Source organism: Homarus americanus, unplaced genomic scaffold, assembly GCF_018991925.1.
Source record: "Homarus americanus isolate GMGI-L3 unplaced genomic scaffold, GMGI_Hamer_2.0 scaffold48998, whole genome shotgun sequence".
Lineage (NCBI taxonomy): Eukaryota > Metazoa > Arthropoda > Malacostraca > Decapoda > Nephropidae > Homarus > Homarus americanus.
This window is the reverse complement of record NW_024736147.1, coordinates 2,554-24,125: the sequence shown is the minus strand read 5'-3', so window position 1 is coordinate 24,125 and position 21,572 is coordinate 2,554. Positions and strand designations below refer to the sequence as shown.

General features: G+C 41.9%; 1 protein-coding gene across 1 annotated transcript in view; it reads left to right on the top strand.

Annotated features, from left to right (window-relative positions):
- The window catches only part of LOC121871968, a 51,069-nt gene extending 30,211 nt beyond the window's left edge, over positions 1-20,858 (top strand). Inside the window, exon 4 of the mRNA XM_042374589.1 lies at positions 20,676-20,858. Coding sequence (XP_042230523.1) covers positions 20,676-20,843 — 168 coding nt within the window. The 3' untranslated portion in view covers positions 20,844-20,858. The remainder of the gene's footprint in view (positions 1-20,675) is intronic.
- The last annotated feature ends 714 nt before the right edge of the window (positions 20,859-21,572 follow it).

Below are 21,572 nucleotides of genomic sequence, written 5' to 3'. Positions count from 1 at the left end.
TTACTTCCTGCGTGGTCAGTTATGAATGATGACTCGTTATGGCTGCAACCTTTCAATCTCTTAACTCGACGCCAGAACTCTCCTGGCTCGTTTTATGTATGTGAGAGTTGTTCAACTATTTCGGTCCATTTAAGGTTGCTTTGTTCCAGAGATCTTGTTTTTATTTCCTCCCGGATTCTTCTGTATGTATTGTAGCTTACGATGTCCCAGCCATGTGTCTCGGCTCTCTGTTGTAGCAGTTGGAACTGGTTTGTGAGGGCTATGAGTTCTGGAGTCTGTTGTGGGTGTGGGAGAGTTCTGTTGCGTTTGAGAGGCTGACTGTCTATGATCTGCAGGATTGTCATGCCCTTGACCTCATGTTCGGCTGTAGCTTTTTCGTTGAATAAGTCCCAGTCGGTGAGGCGTGGGAGAGGATATGATGAGGCATGAAAGCGAGCTAACTGTTTTGATTCATCAGCTGATCTGCGCTCGACTTCAGTGATACAAGAAAGCCGTTAATAATCGTCAATAACAGAGTCCTTGTTGAAGAACTCGGGGGAATAATTTGGGTGTTATTCATGTGGGTGAATATTTATATAAAGCAAAGGAGCTACATTATTACATATATTATCAATAGATAAATTTATTTTTCATGCTGTTATTTCTTGAAGTATTTTTATTTATTTTTAATAATACTTGTATAGTATCTTTAAATATATGTTCTCAACCCAACCCACTGTTAATGATTATATATATGGGTAACGATCTATAATCATTTTCAATTTAATAACTGATATTTAATTTCATAATTCACGTCCAAATTAAGTCGCCAGAGTACGTATACTTAATATTACATGGGTGCAGTTAAAAAACTCTCACTACTGTGCGAGCAGCGCCACCATCACTCAGACGACCTTGAACGACTCGGTACATATCTCCTATATTGGTAATTGCGTCTTTATATAGAGCTCCTCTCAACTGAACAAGGTCTGATTGGCCCACTCCCTTCTGTTTCATGGACGTACTGAGTGTAAAATGAGGATAGCTGAGTGAATGAATGGTCACACACTGAGACCAGGAGTCTAGTGGGTACATAGAGGTACATTTTCCAAGGTTGAGAAGGGCTTGTTTGTGCCTTAAATAATACGGGTGCATGCTTGGTTGTGCCTTAAGAAAATACTGGTGCATGCGGAACCTATGTGTGAGGTTAAGGAGCATGTTTTCACGGGTATTGGTGGACTCAATAACTTCTTAATATTATGATAATATTTTTTCAGTGACTGATATTGTCTTGCTGTGTGTAGTTAATATTTCTTAAATAATTTTGATAGTATTGTTTTTTATGTTTGTGCCACTAATTGATGTCAGATAACGAGGGAACTGTTTTTCAGATGAGGTTCCTCATTTCTGTTGTAATTGATACTGTGATTTAGTTTTCCTTTAATGCATTTAATATTTCTTTATAATTTCAATATCATGTATAACCTTTGTTCCCCAGTGTAGTGTCTTAAGCCAGTTTAAGAGGTGTGCATCTGTTGTTGCAACATAATTTTGTTGAGTGCCCTTAAGGAATATTCATGGTGGAGTTAATAATTTCTTATTTTCTAAACCATTTTCTCAGTGATTGCTATTATTTTGTTGAAAGCCCTTAAGGCCTGTTCATGTGCACAAGCAACTTTTCTTAATACTTTGAATATATTGTTGTCTAATGAGGCATTTTCTAAGTTTCTAATAATTTCAATATCATGTAAAACTTTTATTCCTCAGAGTAGAGTTTTCAGCCAGGTGAAGAGGTGTGCATATGTTGGTGTACCATTACTGTATTGATTGTGTCTGTAGTGTTGGAGGGAATCGAAGTGTCTAAATTTTACAGTGCGTCTCATTCACCCCAATCACAGGTGCTATCTTTCCACGGGTCACGGAGAATTCATTTTGTTTGTGAATTTAAGTGTGTTTGTACTGATTCGGGTTTTTTCTCAAAGGGGCGCTTCCACTGCAATTACCATTTAATAATAATAAACCCCAAGTCAAGTGAGAATAGAATTCCCTTTTTACCTGTTATATATATATATATATATATATATATATATATATATATATATATATATATATATATATATATATATATATATATATATATATATATATATATATATATATATATATATATATATATATATATATATATATATATATATATATATATATATATATATATATATATACACAGTCAACCCTCGCTTTACGCGGTCCCACATTCCGCGTTTCCACGTTTACGCGGTACCCTGCCGAAACCGGAGATGCTCACATTCCGCGGTGCGTGTCTGGCTCGACGCTATTTTTAGATTCGCCCCTCCCGCCTGCTCCCACCTCCGCCTGGGCAAGCCGCGCGGTAAGGTTGCACAGTGCATGTCTCTGTTGCGTTATCAGTGACGTCATATGACGTATCGGACTGTGATTGGCCATGCATCCCTACCTCCCTCCGCTGCTAGCTGTAATTGGTTTAAAGTAATATGACGTGTCCACCCGGGGGAGGGAGGGAGGGAGGGAGGAAAGACGACGCTTGACCTAGCCGCGGCAGTTTCATCCCTCCAGGCCACACCGTGTAATCGTGCATCCATTGTTCTGTAAAATGGCTTCCGCCGGACCACCGCCCCCAGAGAGAAACCTTTCCTTGCCTGGACCCAGCCGCCCTAAGCCCAAGAAGACACGACGTTCCTTAAGCTACGAGGTGAAGTACAAGATCATCCAAGAGTAAGAGAAAGGAACAAGACAGGTTGATTTGGTGCGCCAGCATGGTGTGAACGAATCTACGATCCGGATGATAAAGAAGGATGCAGCCAAGATAAAGGAGCACATGAAGATCACAAAGTCTACAGGTGCTTCTATGATCAAGTATTTCCACAACCAGGTGCTTCTCAAGACGGAAAAATTACTTGTGAGCTACTTGGTGCGTCAGGCGCAACGGAACATGGCGGTGGACACGCGCTCTGTTAAGGAGTATGCACGTGAACTGTATGCTGCAGTGTCACGAAAGATGGGAATTACAGAGCCCAAACTCTTTAATGCTTCCTCTGGGTGGTTACAGAGGTTTAAGATGAGGAACAAGATCACCAATATCAACATTGGTGGTGAAGAAGCTAGTGCTGACCGTGTTGCGGCTAGGGAATTTCCTCCGTTCTTACGTGAGATTATGGAGGAAGGACAGTACACCGATGACCAGGTGTTTAACATGGACGAATCTGGTCTTTTATGGAAAAAGCTACCTTCCAAGACCTTCGTTGTGAAGAATGCCAGCAAGATTCGGGGCCGGAAGTTGCAGAAGGAGCGCATCACCGTCCTGTTTACCACCAATGCCTCCGGTACCTGTAAGCTCAAGTTATCGGTGATCCACACAGCACGCACGCCACACGCCAACAAGAGCATGGACATGACCAAGTTAAATGTCCACTGGCTGACCACACGTAAGGCGTGGATGTTCTCTACACTGTCCCTCTCCTGGTTTGATGACTGTTTCATTCCCGATGTAAAGAAATTCTGTGAGCAACAGAATGTGCCATTCAAGATTTTGTTGCTGCTGGACAACGCACCAGGACACTCCCCTCTACTGTTAGATCGTCACCCCAACGTAAAAGTGGTCTTCCTTCCTCCCAACACTACGTCTATATTACAGCCCATGGACCAAGAGTTTGTCTGTAATGTAAAAGCTGCATTCTCTACACAAAAATCCAAGCTCCTGAAGGACTACACCAACACCAGGGAAGAGTTGCGTAACCTGAGTGACACCCATAGCAAGAGCGAAGACGACGAGGATCAACAGTTGGCAGAGCAAAAAATACTTTTCAAACAATTCTGGAGAATATTCAACATCAAGAAAGCTGTGGACTTCTTGGTGGAGGCATGGGATCAGCTGTCTGTAGCAACTGTTCGTCACGCAAGGAGACATGTGTTGCAAGGCATTCCGGCCGTTAGGCAGAGTCAATCTGTGACTGGTGAGGTTCAGACTGTTGCAGTAGCAGTGGACCTTGCCAGAGAAGCTGCACAGAGTGTTACAGCTGCAGGCTTCTCTGAGACTACCAACGACGACATCCTGGAGGTGATAAGGGATCCTGATGTGACTACCGACGAGATGGTAGAAGATGATGACGTCAGTGAAGAGGCAGGTGGTGCGTCATCCCAAGAAGAACGCCAGTTATCCCATAGTAATGTAAGGGGTGCCATCGAGTGTATTGAGAAAGTCAAGCTCCTCCTTTCCGACGACCCTGACGCAAACAGGTATGAAATCTTCACTACCCAGCTGTTGCAGACTATGGAGCCCTACTTCAAGGTTTATCACGACAACATAAACACTAGCCGTCAGCAAAGCAGAACAGAGTTCTTCGCCCGCAACCCACCACAGCCAGCCCAAGCCAATGATAGTGACAGAGGTAGAGACAGTGAAGATGACTTTGAGGGATTTGTCAGGGAGGCCCTGACAAGTATGGATGACAGTGATGGTGACTCACGCGCTTTCGTGTAATTCACATCTTCAGGGGTGAGTACAAACTAAGTAGAAGTTAAGAACAAGTTTTATATATATATATATATATATATATATATATATATATATATATATATATATATATATATATATATATATATATATATATACAGAGGAGGTGAGATCAAGTCCACAGAGGTCAAGTATAGGTAATGACCCTACTAATCTTCACAAAAGCACCTAACCTTCTCACCTGGTTACAAATCCTCTTAATAAAAAATTGTCCAATTTGTACATACCATTACTCAAATTCATGTTAACGGATTCGGTATGTTTAATGAGACTAGATTCTATAATGTTCTACTGTCAATTGAATTACAAGGTAATATTGAGGAGGCATTATCCCAGTCAATGCAATGTTTATTATCCCTCACATGAACAAACAAAGCATTGGATTCCCCAGCCTGACCTAACACTATATTTATGTTGTTTAATTCTAGTTACAAGATCTTTACCTGTCTGGCCTAAGTTAAACATATTACATTCCTTGCAAGGGACTTTATAAATGCAGCCATTTGTATTGTTGGGGAGTTCTTGATTAACATTTGTTTAACAGTGCATGAGTTTTTAAAATGCCACATTGACGTTCCAGGTTTTTAGTTGTAAAGGAATTTGAGAGAAATTTTTGTGAAACGGTAATACTAAGAGATTCTTATGGTCATGGGTGGTTATCAGCATATACCTGGATCACGCTGCACTTCAGTTTACTTGTATATATATATATATATATATATATATATATATATATATATATATATATATATATATATATATATATATATATATATATATATATGCTGATAAACAAGGGAAAGAAGAAACACGAAGTTCCTGCCGCTTTCTGTAAAATTCACATCTTCAGGGGTGAGTACAGACTAGAGAGAGTAATACAAATCAAGGTGTATATATACAGAGGAGGGTGAGACCAGGTCCACAATGGTCAGGTATTAGGTAATGACCCTACTAATCTTTAAATAGCACACAACGGTTGGTGGTCAGGTCAGATGGTCAGGTGACCCGCTTTCACCTGGTCACAAATCTTCTTAATTACAAAATTGTCCAGCTTGTACATGCCGTTACTCAAATTCATGTTGACTGCTTCGGTATGTTTAATAAGACTAGATTCTATGATGTTCCTACTATAAATTGTTACGAGTTGGGGATTTAGAATATAGTTATACGTCTACCAGATCCCAACAGGTAACAACAACAACAAAAACAAAGACAATCGGACTATAAAAGGGTAGACAAAGGATGCGAGTTTTCGTTGTGTATAATAAAGTACCATAAATCCCTAAACAAAATATTCAGCTTATAAATTACCCTTAACCAAACTTAACCTAAACATTAACAGTATATACATATTAATACAACATAAACAATTTTGAAGCAAGTGGACGTGGGGGAGGCAATACAAGATACAAATACTTAAGTGAGGAGCTGAGATGGCTGACGAGTAAGGCTGAGTATTGTAGAAGACGGTAGGTAGTCACTGCACCGTAGGTTTAGAGGATAGATGATCCTGTGGTCACTTCCCAGAGCCAAGTGCTCTCTCCTCGAATTGGAGCTCACAAAGAAGACTGGGAGGAAGTGACGCAACAACCAGGATATGGAGAAGGGAAACCCCGGAGTGTTTAACTAAGACGAGTCATACTCGTGTCTCGTCCCTAGATGGCGTTGCTCGTGGTGCTGGGTAGGTAGATCAAGACAATAGATGGCGTGGTTCGTAGTGCTGGGTGGAGGGTTCAACACACACCTCCCTCCAAAGACCTCCGTGAAGCGCGGGGCGCGAAGGAGGTGATCACCTTGGTGCGTCTGGAGAGAAGGCTGCTTCCATTTCCCCACTGGAGCCGTGGGGATATGAGTCTGCAATCAGGCTGTCCACCCCTTTATGCGTGCCGGACTTGTAGATTATAGGGCTGGGTGAGGAGAGCCCAGCGGAGGATTCGCATGGAAGTGCTGGGATGGTGTGAAAGGGATCTGCCCTGTATGGGCCAGTCGGCCTCCTGCAGTATCCCACTTTCTTATGTTCTTATGTTCTTATGTTCTTATGTTCTTATGAGGTCTTGTTGGTTTGATGAACGTGGAGTGGGTTATGCACGGTGAAGACTAGGGTTGTTTGTGGGCAAGACTGGAGGTAACATTCAAACTTCTTTATTGCCAACACCAGAGCCAGGGCCTCCTTCTCTATGGTCGAGTAGTTGGTCTGATGTTTTTTCAACTTGGCGGAGTAATATGCCACAGGGTGAAGAACATCAGTGGTTGGGTCGGGTTGTAGGAGCACAGCCCCCACTCTGACACCACTAGCGTCGATTTGCAGATGGAAGGGCGAGGTGTAGTCAGGGGGGTGGACTACAGGCTTGTAGGCAAGGAAGGTTTTGAGGCGGTGGAAAGACTGGTCGCACTTCTGGTTCCAGATGTAAGGGACCGCAGAACTGGTAAGGTCTGTGAGGGTCCGGCCACGCTGGAGAAGTTACTGCAGAACCGACGGTAGTAGCCGCACATCCCCAGGAAGCGCATGAGTTCCTTCCTCGTCCTTGGAGTGGGGAAGGACAAGATGGCTTTAACGTTTGCGTCCTTGGGTCTCACCATACCATGCCCAACGATATGTCCCAGGTAAGTCACTGAGGCCCGGCCAAAAGCAGATTTAGCCAGGTTTATGGTGAATCCAGTCTCTTGCAATCGTGCAAACAGTATCTCCAAACGCACCAGATGTTCGTCCCAGCTGTCCGACACCACCACCAGGTCATCCAGGTAGGCGAACGTCCCACCTAGGTCCTGAATTAGGAAGTTGATGGCCCTCTGGAATGTGGCCGGAGCATTAGAAAAGCCAAACGCCATAACCAAATATTGAAAAAGACCAAATGGAGTTATAAACGCCGAGATTATTTTTGCCCTATCCGTGAGTCCTACTTGATAATATCCTTTCAACAGGTCCACGGTACTGATAAATTTTGCACAGCCTATGCTGTCTATTATATCTTCAATCAAAGGTAAAGGGTAGGAGTCTGAGACAGTGACCTGGTTCACTTTACGATAATCGGTACAGAAACGAAAAGTGCCATCGGGTTTTGGAATGAGAAGGCAAGGTGAAGCCCAGGGGGAGGTACTAGGCTCAGCTAAGTTAAGTTTTAACAAAAAATCTACCTCCTTTTTCATAATCTCTCTTTTTTGTGGATTTAGTCGATATGCTGATTGCCTAATGGGTTGTACATCATCTGAGATTAGCTTAATATCATATTTAAGTATATTGCAAAACCCTGGGAGGTCTGACGTGACTTTAGGAAATGTTGATAATAACTTAGTGAGATCTTTTGCTTGAGATGGATTCAGAACAGAAAAATACTCATCCAAGTTGTTGAGTATGTGACTGTTAGCAGGGTTCTCTTTAGGTAGAGGGAAGTCTAAATTCTCCAATAGGTCCATGTCATCTGTCTCTGGCTCCGGCCCTGACAAAACCGTATGCAATACAGGTTCAACCTCGCCTCAGGATATCTTCTCTGACTTCTTGGAATGGTAAAGTTTCATGAGATTATTATGACAAGTTGTGAATCTTTTTCTGGGTGATCAGAGTATGGACTATAGTTGAGAGAGGAGATAGTTTATTAGCAACTATATAGACCAGTAAACTTGCTTTTTAAGGGGAGAGCCTGGAATGGGTAGAGAGTAACACTTTGTCACCTGAGAAAATGATCTTTTTAACTAATTTTAGGTTGGACTTCACCCAGCATTTTTCTTGGATTTTTTTAAGTTTGACTGAGAGCAATGGTTCGACTTCAGTTAATTTGTCCCTAAAGTGTCACGGGCTGGGGAACTGTTGCGGGTTTAATAGGATGGAGTGTCAAAAACCACGTTCTTTTACTATTTTATGTCCCTTAATTTGTTCTATAGTAACTCGAACGGGGAGAAACCCAATGACTCCTGGGAGATTCCCGATGGCAAAGAGTAACAAGTCTATGCTTTCATCCCATTCCTTTGGTGTTCTATACAGTATTTTTTATCATTACTCTGAAAGTTTGATGGAACCGTTCCAAGCAACCTTGGGATTGTGGGTAAGCCGAAGATGCACAATGGTCCACACCGAGGTCTTTTCATCACCTGCTTGAAAAAGATTGCTCGTAAAATTGGTGTTCTGATCGATTGGATCTCTTTAGGAATGCCCACTGAAGTGAAAAGGCGCAAAAGATGTTTCTGATTACGTTTTTGAAGTGATGCTTTTAAGGGGAAAAGCCTCAGGATAACGTGTACTGTATCCATAACTGTGAGCAGGAATTGATTTCCCTTCTAGTCTTTGGTAATGGGCCCACACAATCCACAATAATCTTTTCAAATGGTGCGTAGAAAAATACTGGGATGGGCTTAATGAGCTGCTGGTATACTTTCATTTGGTTTTCCTACCATTTGACAAATATGACAAGATTTAGGTACTTTGACACATCCTTCCTAAGTCCACAGGCCAATAATAGTGCTGGAGGAGTGAGATGTTTTCAGATCTCAAATGTCCTGAAATAACATCATGTAGCAGTGTAAGCAATTAATGCTGGTCTGACTGAGGTGGGGAATTACCACTTGATGTATTTCAGACCACACGTCTAGATGGGCAAGCCTTCCTAGGGGGCCTATAGGTCTTCATCAAAAACCCCTTCATGATAATAAAACACGGAAGGGTGTTAAAATTCCTTTACCCCTCAACTGCTGCATGATGAAGTTTAATCTCAAAAGATGGATCAGATTGTTGGGCTTTTAACGAGCTCATCCTTACTAATGGTCTGACAGGCCACAGATCTTCTGTGGGGTAGGAAGATATTAGAGGTGGTTTTAGACGAAGAGGGCCCATTTCGCACACCTGTGACCGGTGAGACAGCACAAGATGGGAAAGATGAGAATAGTTTTTGCTATCAGTGGTGGAGTTGACAGGTAAGGAGAGTCGACTGTCTTATAAAGCTAGGGAACCACTAGATCTCCCCACAAGCTATTACCTAATAATAAATGAATGCCGCACACAGGCATTGGGTTCCTTCCTTATGGCTATTTGCACTTCCCCAGTAACTAAGGGACATTGGAGGTGCACTTTAGCCAAAGGATAGAAAGAATGGGATGAGAGATCCGAAATTAGAACACTCTCATTAGTAAATGCGGTAGATATATCATAGGTGAATGAAGAGAAGAGATCCTGATGGGGCCTTTCCACATTGGTATTTGCTATTGGTTTGGACTTGGGATCCAGGGAACTACTTTTAGCAATTCGACACTTTGGGTGTTTACAATTCTGGATCGTATGGCCTGGGTTTTACAGTAAGAACAAGTAAGCTTGGTTGCATCGGGGGAGTAGGTGTGGACCTTTCGACCTACCACTCACGTTCCCAAGGTTATCATCAGAGGAGGACCTAACATGTCGGGAAGTACCACGTTCTCTACTGCCCAGTGACTCCACCAACAAAGCGTACGCATCAGCCAGCTCAGCAGCACGCCCTAAATTAACCTCTCCACGCTCCTCCACATGCTTCAAGATGTGAAATGGTATCTTGCTCTTCCACTCCTCCAGGACTACCAAATTTAACAAATCCTGAAATGTGGAGGTCTCTGTAGCCTCTAACCACTTCTTAAAAACCTAAGCTTTTCTTGAGCAAACTCAACAAAGGTGTGGGAAAATGGTTTGGTTAGTTTACGAAACTTCTGCCGGTATCCATCTGGCGTGATAGCATAAGAGGTGAGGATATTTTTTACGTTATCATAGTCATCAGTCTGGTCTAAACAGTTATAAACTCTACGAGCCTTACCATATAATTTAGGAACTAACACTGACACCCACTGGTCCTTTGGCCACTCATTCTTCCCGGCTATTTTCTCAAAGTCCTAAATGACCCGTCCATATCGGATTCATCAAACCCGGGAACAAGGGAAGAAGCAGTAGCAGGGTTAAAAGCAGCTAGTTTCTCTCTTAATGCCACTTCCTTTGATCTAAACTCCGATGTTAAGGTGACTTCTATCTCTCTTACCTGTAGTTCTTTCAGTCTAACCTCCTGCTCCAACTTGGCCCGTTCCATCATTTCCTCATGCTCCAACTTGGCCTGTTCCGACCTTCCCTCATGCCCCAACTTGTGCTCCAACTTGGCCTGTTCCAACTTTTCTTCATGCTGCAACTTGGCCTGTTCCGACTCCTGCTCCAACTCGAGTTCTTTCATTTTGATTTGGAACTCGAACCTAGCTCGTTCCAGTTCTAAGGCGTCTATTCGTTGTGTTTCTTGTTGAGGGCTAGCCAGACCTGAAGCAACTTCTGAGTGAGGAGGGGTGGTGGATAGTGGTTGAAGTTTCTTGGACATGGGCGTTAATCTGTCAACAGCGGATTCTTTTAAAACTTCATGTTGAACCAGCACTTCAATCACATGATTTTTTAACATTTCCTTAGTCAGTTGCTGTGAAAATGGGATATTATAATAGTTGGCTATTTCTTTCCATTCTTTCTTCAGGATATTAACACGTAATTTAGCTACGGAAGGATTTTCAATAAAATCCTGGAGATCAAAACCTGAGGTGGCCATTGTTAAGAAAAAATAGGATAAATTAACTAATGGTCAAAAGATAAGATAAGTGGATAACCCTAGAAAATATCACGGCAGTGGATAACCAGAAAGTCCCGGAAACTAACCAAGTTATACCTAGGGAAATTACACTTATGATTATTGTTCTTCTGAGAAGATCCTTAGATAAGGATAAGAGACTTGAAAGAGGTAGGGCGTATTACGGCATTAATATAAAGATCCGGATTAACAACCCTGATATACTTGAAAGAGGAAGGGCGTATTACGGCATTAATATAAAGATCCGTATTAACAACCCTGATATAAATGGTATGATTGACCTCGAATGAGAATGAGAAGAACAATAATGGAGGCTTCTTATAATTATGGGTCCTGAGAGATGGGCGTCCTGAAGATATCATCAATCAAGAAATCCATAGGTGACTATGGAACAGCTCACTGGAGTGAGGGTACGGCATTAAACAGATCCCGGATTCTTCCCCACACCGATAAGACTCATTATTAATGACCGCCAGTGTAATAACAGGTAAGCCTTAAGACACTTAAACCTAATATCCTACGGCTGTCACCTACTGTACGATAATACCAATATATGCACACATATGAAGGAAACTTTAAACCAACAAAGCAATACCAGAACAGAAGTGACTGGAGGAATACTAACACCGAGTAAATAAGGAGGAAGGAATATGGTACTTAAGGTCGGTCCGTCACGTCGCCATTTGTTACGAAGTTGGGGATTTAATATAGTTATAATAGCCTACCCAGATCCCAACAGGTAACAAAAAAAAACAAAGACAATCGGACTATAAAAGGGTGGTGACAAAGATGCGAGTTTTTCGTTAGGTATAATAAAGCGCACCATAAATCCTCAAACAAAATATTCAGCTTATAAATTACCCTTAACCAAACTTAACGTAAACACACAGTATAATATACATATTAATACAACATAAAACAATTTTGGCTAGTGGACGTGGGGGCACACAAGCGACAAATACTTTAAGTGAGGAGCTGAGATGGCTGGACGAGTAAGGCTGAGTATTGTAGAAGACGGTAGGTAGTCACTGCAATCATAGGTTTAGAGGATAGATGATTCCTGTGGTCACTCCCAGAGCCAAGTGCTCTCTCCTCGAATTGAGTCACAAAGACTGGGAGTGAAGTGACGCAACAAACAGGATATGGAGAAGGGAAACCCTCGAGTGTTTAACTAAGACCAGTCACTGTCTCTGCCCCTAGATGGCGCTACTGTGGTGCTGGGTAGGTAGATCACATTGGAGATGGTGTGGGTTCGTAGTGCTGGGTGGAGGGTCTTGTAACAAATCGTAGTGCGGTGAGGGTTCGTAACAAAATTGAATTACATGGTAATATTGAGGCATTATCCCAGTCAATGCAGTGCTTGTTATCCCTCAAATGAACAAACAGAGCATTGGATTCCTGGCCTGTCCTAACACTGTATTTGTGTTGTTTAATTCTAGTTGCAAGATCTTTACCTGTCTGGCCTAAGTAAAACATATTACATTCCTTGCAAGGAACTTTATAAATGCAACCAATTGTGTTGTTGGGGGAGTTCTTGATTAACATTTGTTTAACAGTGCATGAGTTTTTAAATGCCACATTGACGTTCCAGGTTTTAGTTGTGAAGGAATGTGTGAGAAATTTTTGTGAAATGGTAATATTAAGATATTCTTATGGTCATGGGTGGGCTTGGGATCAGTTCTATAAAAAGTTTTCTTAGTAATGTTTAGGCATTTGTCTATGAAAGATCTAGGATATTTAAGGTTTGAGCCAATATTATATATATATATTTGTATTCCTCATCGATGAATTCCGGACTGCAAATTCTCAAGGCACGTAAAAACATTGTTGAAAATACTGACTGTTTGACTTTATTATGGTGGGCAGAATAATAATGAATGTATGAACACACATTAGTTGGTTTTCTATAAATACTGAACTTGAAAGTGTTACCTATTCTGTGTATCAGGCAGTCTAGGAATGGCAATTTACAGTCTTGCTCTAATTCCACAGTGAATTTGATCGAGGGGCTAAGTTGTTAAGTTGTGGGAAAAGCTTTTAGGTCCTCATTACATGGCCAGAGACATAATACATCATCAACATATCTAAACCAGACTGCTGGAGGGTGGTAAATATTACTAATAGTTTCTTTTCAAAGAATTCCATATATAGTTTGCTTAATACAGGTGGAGTGGATTACCCATTGCCATACCAAATTTTTGAGCATAATATTCTCCATTGAATTCGAATTTGCAATCCTAATACATAGTTTGATGAGTTCGATGAAGTCGTTCGAGACGGCAGTGAAATATCATCCAGGGAATCTATGAGAACTCTAGTAAATCATCAACTGGGACCTTGGTAAAGATTGATGTTACATCAAAGCTGACCAGTTTAAAATTATAATTAATGTAAGTTATTGAGTTTATCAACCAGATCCATATTATTCTTGATATTGGAGTTAGAAATGTTGCCAACTAGGATTTAGTAAAGAAACTAACCATTTAGATAGTTTATAAGATTGACCTAACTGAGCTAATGATGGGTCTTGCTGGGTTATTGGGCTTGTCTTGATTACACCGTACATGTATGGCAGTGGAGGGACGTTGAAGTAAGATGTTTAATGAGAGTAGCTTTGCCTCTCAATAGGGACTTCAGTTTTTTGTTGAACTGGGTGTTGACAGTTGAGAGGATTATTTATGAGTTTAGAATATGTTGTAGTATCACATAAAAGGTCATTCATTTTAGAGATATAGTCATCTTTGTTTAAAATCACTACTGTGTTGGCTTTATCTGCTTTAGTGACATGTAGATCCTTATTTTTCTTAAGGGCTTGGATTGCTTTGGAGAATCTTTCTGGACAGTTTGGAATGCAAGGCTTGGACATAGATGCATACACAACACCTTTACACATGTTCACTTCTCCAAATTGCAAAATGCTCTGGCTATATCAACACTGTCGACTCCCTTGTTAGAACCATCAAAACTTAAACCATAGCCGAGGGCACACAAGGTATCATTGTCTAGTTGTTTAGAGGAGAGATTCACTACACAGTTGTTATTGGTATCCTTAGTCCAATCACTATTTCTAATAAGGAGTGCCAATTTGTGGTCTATCTTAGCTTGAAGATCAGAACGCTCACGTCTAAGGTTATCAAAACAATAGTCCAACATGAACTTGGGGTATGGGTTGTTTGTGTTTACACTCAGGATGGGATGGAGAAAGGAAACTCACAATGTGCTCTCTGTATACATGTTGTATTGGATGTACAATGCAGCTTGGTGCTGGGAAGGCAGCATGGTTACAACCGTGATGTAGAGAGAGCTGGTTGGTGAGGATGCTCAGAGGAGGACCAGCTTGTGGGTCGCCATGCTCTCCGGCAGAGGCCCGCCAGGCAGGCGGAGGAGGAGGTGTTGCTGGCTGGTTGGTGTAGGTAAAAAGAGAGAGATCACCACGAGGTCAGGTCTTAAATAGCGGGGGGTAGGCGTGGCATAGTAGTTGACCTCCGTGATGTATGGCGGCGCTGGTTGACCCAGACCACGAGGCACACACTGTGGAATTCCGCGGGGTCGGCTACTCAGCGACAAACAGCGTTTGTAGGGGAGAAATCCACTACAATACTCCTCCTCCAGGCGGTGTAGGAGACTTGTTGTCTGCAGGGTTGCATGGCACATGTGAGGTGTGAAGCGAAACATAGAACATAAGAACATAAGAAAGTGGGATACTGCAGGGAGGCCGACGCTGGCCCATGCAGGGCAGATCCCTTTCACACCCATCCCAGCACTTCCATGTGCCTATCCAACTTCGTCTTGAAGCTCCTAAGCGTCCCCCGATCTACTATAGCACTCATTGGCCTATTCCACATATCCTGGCGCTCTATTGCAAACCAGTGCTTGCCTATATCCTTTCTGAATCGGAATTTATCTAATTTAAAGCCATTTGTTCTAGTTATTTCGTTATTACTGAGCTTCAGAACATCTTCCATTTTACCCTTGTTAATCACTTACCCCTTGTACACCTCTATCATCTCCCCTAACTCTACGCCTCTCTAATGAATGTAAGCCTAAGCTTTTCCAGTCTTTCTTCATATGGAAAGGTTTCTAATATTATGGATCATTTTTGTCATTCTTCTTTGTACTCTCCTCCAAAAGAATCCTATGTCCCATTCTATAATAAGGACACCAGAACTGAACAGCATAATCCATGTGTGGCCTCACTAATGCTAGGTAAAGAGATTTCAAGATAACGTCAGCAGTTCTGTTTACTCTGTGAACCTAGATATGAACCCAAGAATCCTGTTTGCCTTGTTGCAAACGCTAATACATTGTTTTTCTGGGTTTCAAGTCGTTGCTAACAAATACACCTAGATCTTTTTCTAAACTGAGTTTTCTATTTCCGTGTTACCCTAGTTTATACTTAACCGTTTGTATTCGTCTTCCTATCTGTAGTACCTTGCATTTATCAGTATTAAGAAATTCATTTGCCAGTCTACTGACCACTCATGAGTATCTAGATCTCTCTTTGAAGGTGTTCAAAGTCACTGTCTGGTTATCACTCTCCCCATTTTGGTATCATCTGCAAATTTACTAATCCTACTAGTTATGCCTAAATCAAGATCATTAATGAATATAACAAACAGCAGAGGGCCTAATACAGATCCTGGGGAACTCCGCTTTTAACGCACCCCAGTCTGACTTTTAATCCATTTATGCTGATCTTTGTTTCCTACCAGTTAACCATGACCTAATCCATTTTAATACTGATCCACCTATTCCATGTGCTTCTGCCTTCATATTATCAATCTCTCATGAGGACTCTATCGAATGCTTTACTGAAATCTAAATAAATTATATCATATGACTTATCATTATCTACCGCTTCATATACTTCTGAAAAAGTTAAGCAAATTTGGCAGGAACAAAACGTCCCTGGGTGAACCCGTGTAGAAGAATGAATAAGTTGAATGTTTCAAGGTGGCTTCTGATTTTGTAGCAATAATTGACTCTAGCAACTTGCCTGTGATTGACGTGAGACTAATGGGGCCCGGTAATTTGATGCTATTGATTTATCACCCTTTTGAAAATCGGAACTACATTTGCAAGTTTTAACTTCTGGCACTAGGCCCATTCTAATGACTTATTAAATAAAACTGCTAATGGATTACTCAACTCATCTCTACATTCTTTTAATATTCTAGCATATGCCTCGTCTGGACCAGGCGATTTATGAAACTTCAGTTTGTTAATTACTTTTAAGCACATCGTTACTAGTAATATTGATATTCATCAACATATTTTCCTATACTGTCATTATATACCTTATGAACTGGAAACTGTGCTAGGTTTTTCATTTGTGAATCGGAGCGAAAAATGACTATTTAACGTACACATTTCAGTCATTTCTCCTGTACGTGATTTAAAGGGACCTATTGTATCTCTAACCTTTGATTTATACAGTTGATAAAAGCTTTGGGGTTATTTTCGATTCGTTTGCTACCTTGATTTCATAATTTCTCTTTGCTTTCCCTAATTTCTGTTTTACCTGTCTTGTTAGGTTCTGATAGTAACCAAGTAAGTGATTTCACCTTTCTTAACTTTTCTATATACTCCTTTCTTTTTTTTCCCTAGAAGATCTAGAGTCCTAGTATTCATCCATTTTGGTTGGTTTTCCTCGATCTGAATTTTCTTTTAAGGATGTGTTTATTTTGGGCATTATTGATTATGCATAATAAATTGTTCATAAGTAGCTGCTAAATTAAATTGAGGTTATCCGTCCTAAGTTGACAGTTTCAGAGGGTCAATGAGAGGATTAATCTTTTGACCATAGGGTCATCCCTTAGGTCTCTCCTTAAGCTACCGTGAAATTAGCCTTCTAAATCAGGATCAAAGGCCGAATTTTTCTCTTCCTGCCATTCCATATTATGTTAAAATATATGGCTTTATGATCACTGTTTCCTAGTTCGTCTCCAATCCCAACATCTTTTACTAGATTTTCATTATTACTGAGAACTAAATCGAGGATAGTATTTCCTCTAGTGGGCGAGTTTATGAATTGATATAAAAAACTATCTTGTACTACTTCTAGAAAATCTTCAGATTCATTATCGCTAAGTTGATTTTTCCAATCTAAGCCTGAAAAGTTGAAATCGTCTAGAATACATACATTGTTTCTATCAGATGCCTTCTTTATTTCCTCCCATAGCAATTTACCATCGTTCCTACTCAAATTAGGTGGTCTATATATAACACCAATGACTACGGACTCATTGCCCTCACCAGTCTCTACCCAAATACTTTCATTGTCGCTATTTGTTTTAATGTTTGATTTATTGCAGCTTTTTAATGACACCCTGATATACACTGCTACACCGCCCCCTCTCCTTCCTACTCTGTCAAATTTAAATAGGTTATATCCTGGAATATGAAATTCTGCTAAAAAATGTTTGTTGTTTGAATTTATCCATGTTTCCGTTATTGTAATTAAATTCATGTTCTTTACTAACAATGGCCCTGAGCTGGTCCATTTTGTTACACAGGCTTCTACTATTAGTATAATAAACACTCAATATATTTCTCCATTTCTATCTGTTTTATACTTATTACTTTGATGTTTGTTATTATGACTAACTATATTTTCAGCATTATCTACTTGTTTCGCTACTTCCCAGGACCTGCTTGTTTTTTGACTCCCATTTTCCGACCCTCTACTGGCGAACCCCCTTCGAGTGACACTACCGCCCAGGATGCAGACAAACGTCTTTAATTCTCACGAGAATAGTATTCGTCGCGACAGTACAGGTAGTCGCTGCCATAAAATCGTTGCCAGTTATCAATGAATGCCCAACTATTGTTTCCACAATGTTTTTCCAGTCGGCAATTAATAGCAATTGCCCTGGACAGCCATTCACGACCAACCCCTCTTCTAGGCAAGACACCACACACTATCGGGATCCCTCCCCTATCTCTAATCTTCCCCAGCGCCTCCCTATACCTCTTGAAAAGTTCCTCACTCCTAACCTTACCTATGTCGTTTCCTCCCACACTTAGACACACTACTGGATTGGTACCCTCCCCTGACAAAACTCTGTCTAACCTCTCGGCTACATGCCCTATCCCAGCCCCAGGAAAACACACCCTAGTCCTACGTTTCCTATCTCTCCCACAAAAAGCCCTATCCATAAACCTCACCTGGCTGTCACCAACTACCACGACCTTACCTGTGGGCAGGGTTTGTACAACTGCCCTTTCCTCTCCTTGATCCATACCGTCCTGCCTCTTCTCTTCCTCTCCAGCTTCCTGCAGCACCTGGTAAGGGTTACTGCACTCCACACCCTGGTCAGCTTTCCTAAGCCTGACCCTAGTCCCCTTGGAGACAACCACTCTCCACGCCTGATCCTCCTTCGCAGGTGTCCTGCTAGGCAGGACACCTACCTGAAGGAGTTCCGTCCTGAGGGCTTCATTTTCCCCCTTTAGAGTGTCAACCTCACTCCTCAACGGGCGGTGCATGCCTCATGTGAGACAACGGCGATGGTGTGGATGAGCCGGCCGCTAGGGGAGACAACTGTCTAGATACACAATGTCTGTGGGAGTAGAGAGGGAGAAAAAGGGTGTGTGGAGGCGATGAATGTTGTGCTTCCCTCACGGCAGGTACAGAGTCGTCAGATGCGCCTGCGGGGGTGTGTGGGCCTGGGTCAGGAGCAGGGGCTGCGTCAGCAGAAGCGGATGAGGGCTCGTGACAGCAGCTGGGTCCACGACAGCAGCAGGGTGCAGGACATCAGCAGGGAGTACCTGAGGGAGAAAAGAGGGGTGTGTGGGTCCGCACTCAGGTGCATGGGCCGCGTCGGGAGCAGGGGCTGCATCAGGGGGAGCGGCAGGGGGTACTGCTGGGCCGGGGGCGGCGTCTGAGGCAGGACGGGTGTGCTGGGGTCGGTAGAACGTGGTGCTTGGGGCAGGAAGAGGAGCTGGTGTCTGCTTAGAGAAGCAGTGCTGCTCTAGGGTGTCTAACCTGCGGTGTAGAGACAGTAGCTGTAGAGCCGATGAGAGCTGCCTCTGCGTGGATAAGCCAGTCTTTCATGTTGCTTGAAGACTGGGAGCGTGATCTGTTTCTCCTCCATCCTGTGTGAGTGCGAATCTGCGGGGGTCACCATTTGTGGGGTATGAGGTGTTTGGGTTCACACTCAGGATGGGATGGAGAAAGGAAACTCACAATGTGCTCTCTTTATACATGTTGTATTGGATGTACAATGCAGCTTGGTGCTGGGAAGTGGCAGCGTAGTTACAAGCGTGATGTAGAGAGAGCTGGTTGGTGAGGATGCTCAGAGGAGGACAGCTTGTGGGTCGCCATGCTCGCTGGCGGGAGCGAGGGCCGCCAGGCAGCGGCGGAGGAGGAGGTGTTACTTGCTGCGGCTGTAGCTAGAAGAAGAGAGAGCTGGTTGGTAAGGGTGCTCAGAGGAGGACCAGCTTGTGGGTCGCCATGCTCTCCGGCGGGAGCGAGGACCGCCAGGCAGGCGGAGAAGGAGGTGTTGCTGGCTGGTTGGTGTAGGTAGAAAAGAGAGAGGTCACCACGAGGTCAGGTCTTAAATAGCGGGAGTAGGCGTGGCTTAGTAGTTGACCTCCGTGATGTATGGCGGCGCTGGTTGACCTAGACCACGAGGCACGCACTGTGGAATTCACGGGGTCGGCTACTCAGTGACAAACAGCGTTTAGAGAAATCCACTACACAGTATACAGATGTTTGAAGTGTAGTTGCATAAACATTATATAGATGTTTCAGCAAATTGTGAAGAAACATTATACAGATGTTTGAAGTGAAGTTGTAAAGAAACATTATATAGATGTTTATAGTTGTAAAGAAACATTATATAGATGTTTGAAGTGAAGCTGTAAAGAAACATTATACAGATGTTTGAAGTGTAGTTGTAAAAGAAACATTATACAGATGTTTAAAGTAAGCAAAAGAAAACATTATACAGATGTTTGAAGTAGAAGCAAAGAAACATTATACAGATGTTTGAAGGGAAGGTAAAGAAACATTATACAGATGTTTGAAGTGTAGTTGTAAAGAAACATTATATAGATGTTTGAAGTGTAGTTGCGGAAGAAACATTATATGATGTTTAGTGTATGTAAAGAAACAATATACAGATGTTTGAAGTAGTTGTAAAGAAACAATTATACAGATGTTTAGAAGCTGTACATAAACATTATATAGATGTTTGAAGTGTAGTTGTAGAGAAACATTATACAGATGTTTGAAGTGTAGTTGTAAAGAAACATTATATAGATGTTTGAAGTGTAGTTGTACATAAACATTATATAGATGTTTGAACTGTAGTAGTAAATAAACATTATATAGATGTTTGAAGTGTAGTTGAAAAGAAACCTTTTACAGATGTTTGAAGTGTAGTTGTACATAATCATTATACAGATGTTTGAAGTGTAGTTGGAAAGAAACATTATATAGACGTTTGAAGTGTAGTTGTACATAAACATTATACATATTTTTGAAATGTAGTTGTAAAGAAACATTATACAGATGTTTGAAGTGTAGTTGTACATAACATTATGATGATATTTTGAGGACTAATTTTTTTCAGGCGAAACTGACTGAAAATAACTTGTACCGTGTACTGGCGATGCTCTCTCCAGATGAAGATGTGTTTCGAGGCGTCTCCAGTTTCCTTTACATGTTCGCGCTAGCTGTCCATCGTGACTACTGTGGGCACGGTCTCGCAAGCAGGCTGGTGAAGGTAATTAGTCTTTAGAAATCAAGTTTAGAAATAATTGTATGTTGAAGCTCACAACTTTTGTTCAGTGATAAGAAATGTGTCTCCATCCACGGCTTTTCACTAAACATTTCTACCTACACAGGTCCCAGGCCAAAATTCATTCCAGAGTTCTCTTGCACCCATATTATATCATGCGTTGTAATCTTATTTGGTGCCACTGATCGGTTAGTGTCGACTGGAAATAACCTCCCATCTCTGAACTGACACCCCTGCTTAGTAGGGGACAGCTCATTGCCCAACAACTGTTGCATTGTTAGAGAACTTCTGTAAGAGTGGTATTTGGCAGCAGCTGAAGTTGGGTGCAAGCTTTCCAGTTGGAACCCTGCTGCGGAGACCGAGGTTCTGCTGACAGGAGGTAACGATAATTGTCCATACAGTAGAAATATTACAGTTCACCCACACACGCAACTCATCATGAGTAAAGTCCAGTTGAGGAAATGTATTCAACACTCTCCAGCCAATCCGTTCTTTTTACCAACGTTATACAAGGATGAAACAGTGGCACAACCCGTGATGGCTTGCACAAACATAAGATGGTTCTTGACTGTGAGAATGATGGATTGCTGAATTTCATGAATGCTGTAGACCAGTGGTTCTTAACCTTTTTACTACCACGCCCCCTCTAGGAATTGGTCCTTCCCTCCACGACCCCCTTGCATCTATGAATAAAATTCCCTCCCAGATTTTAAAGAAAAATGAAAATAG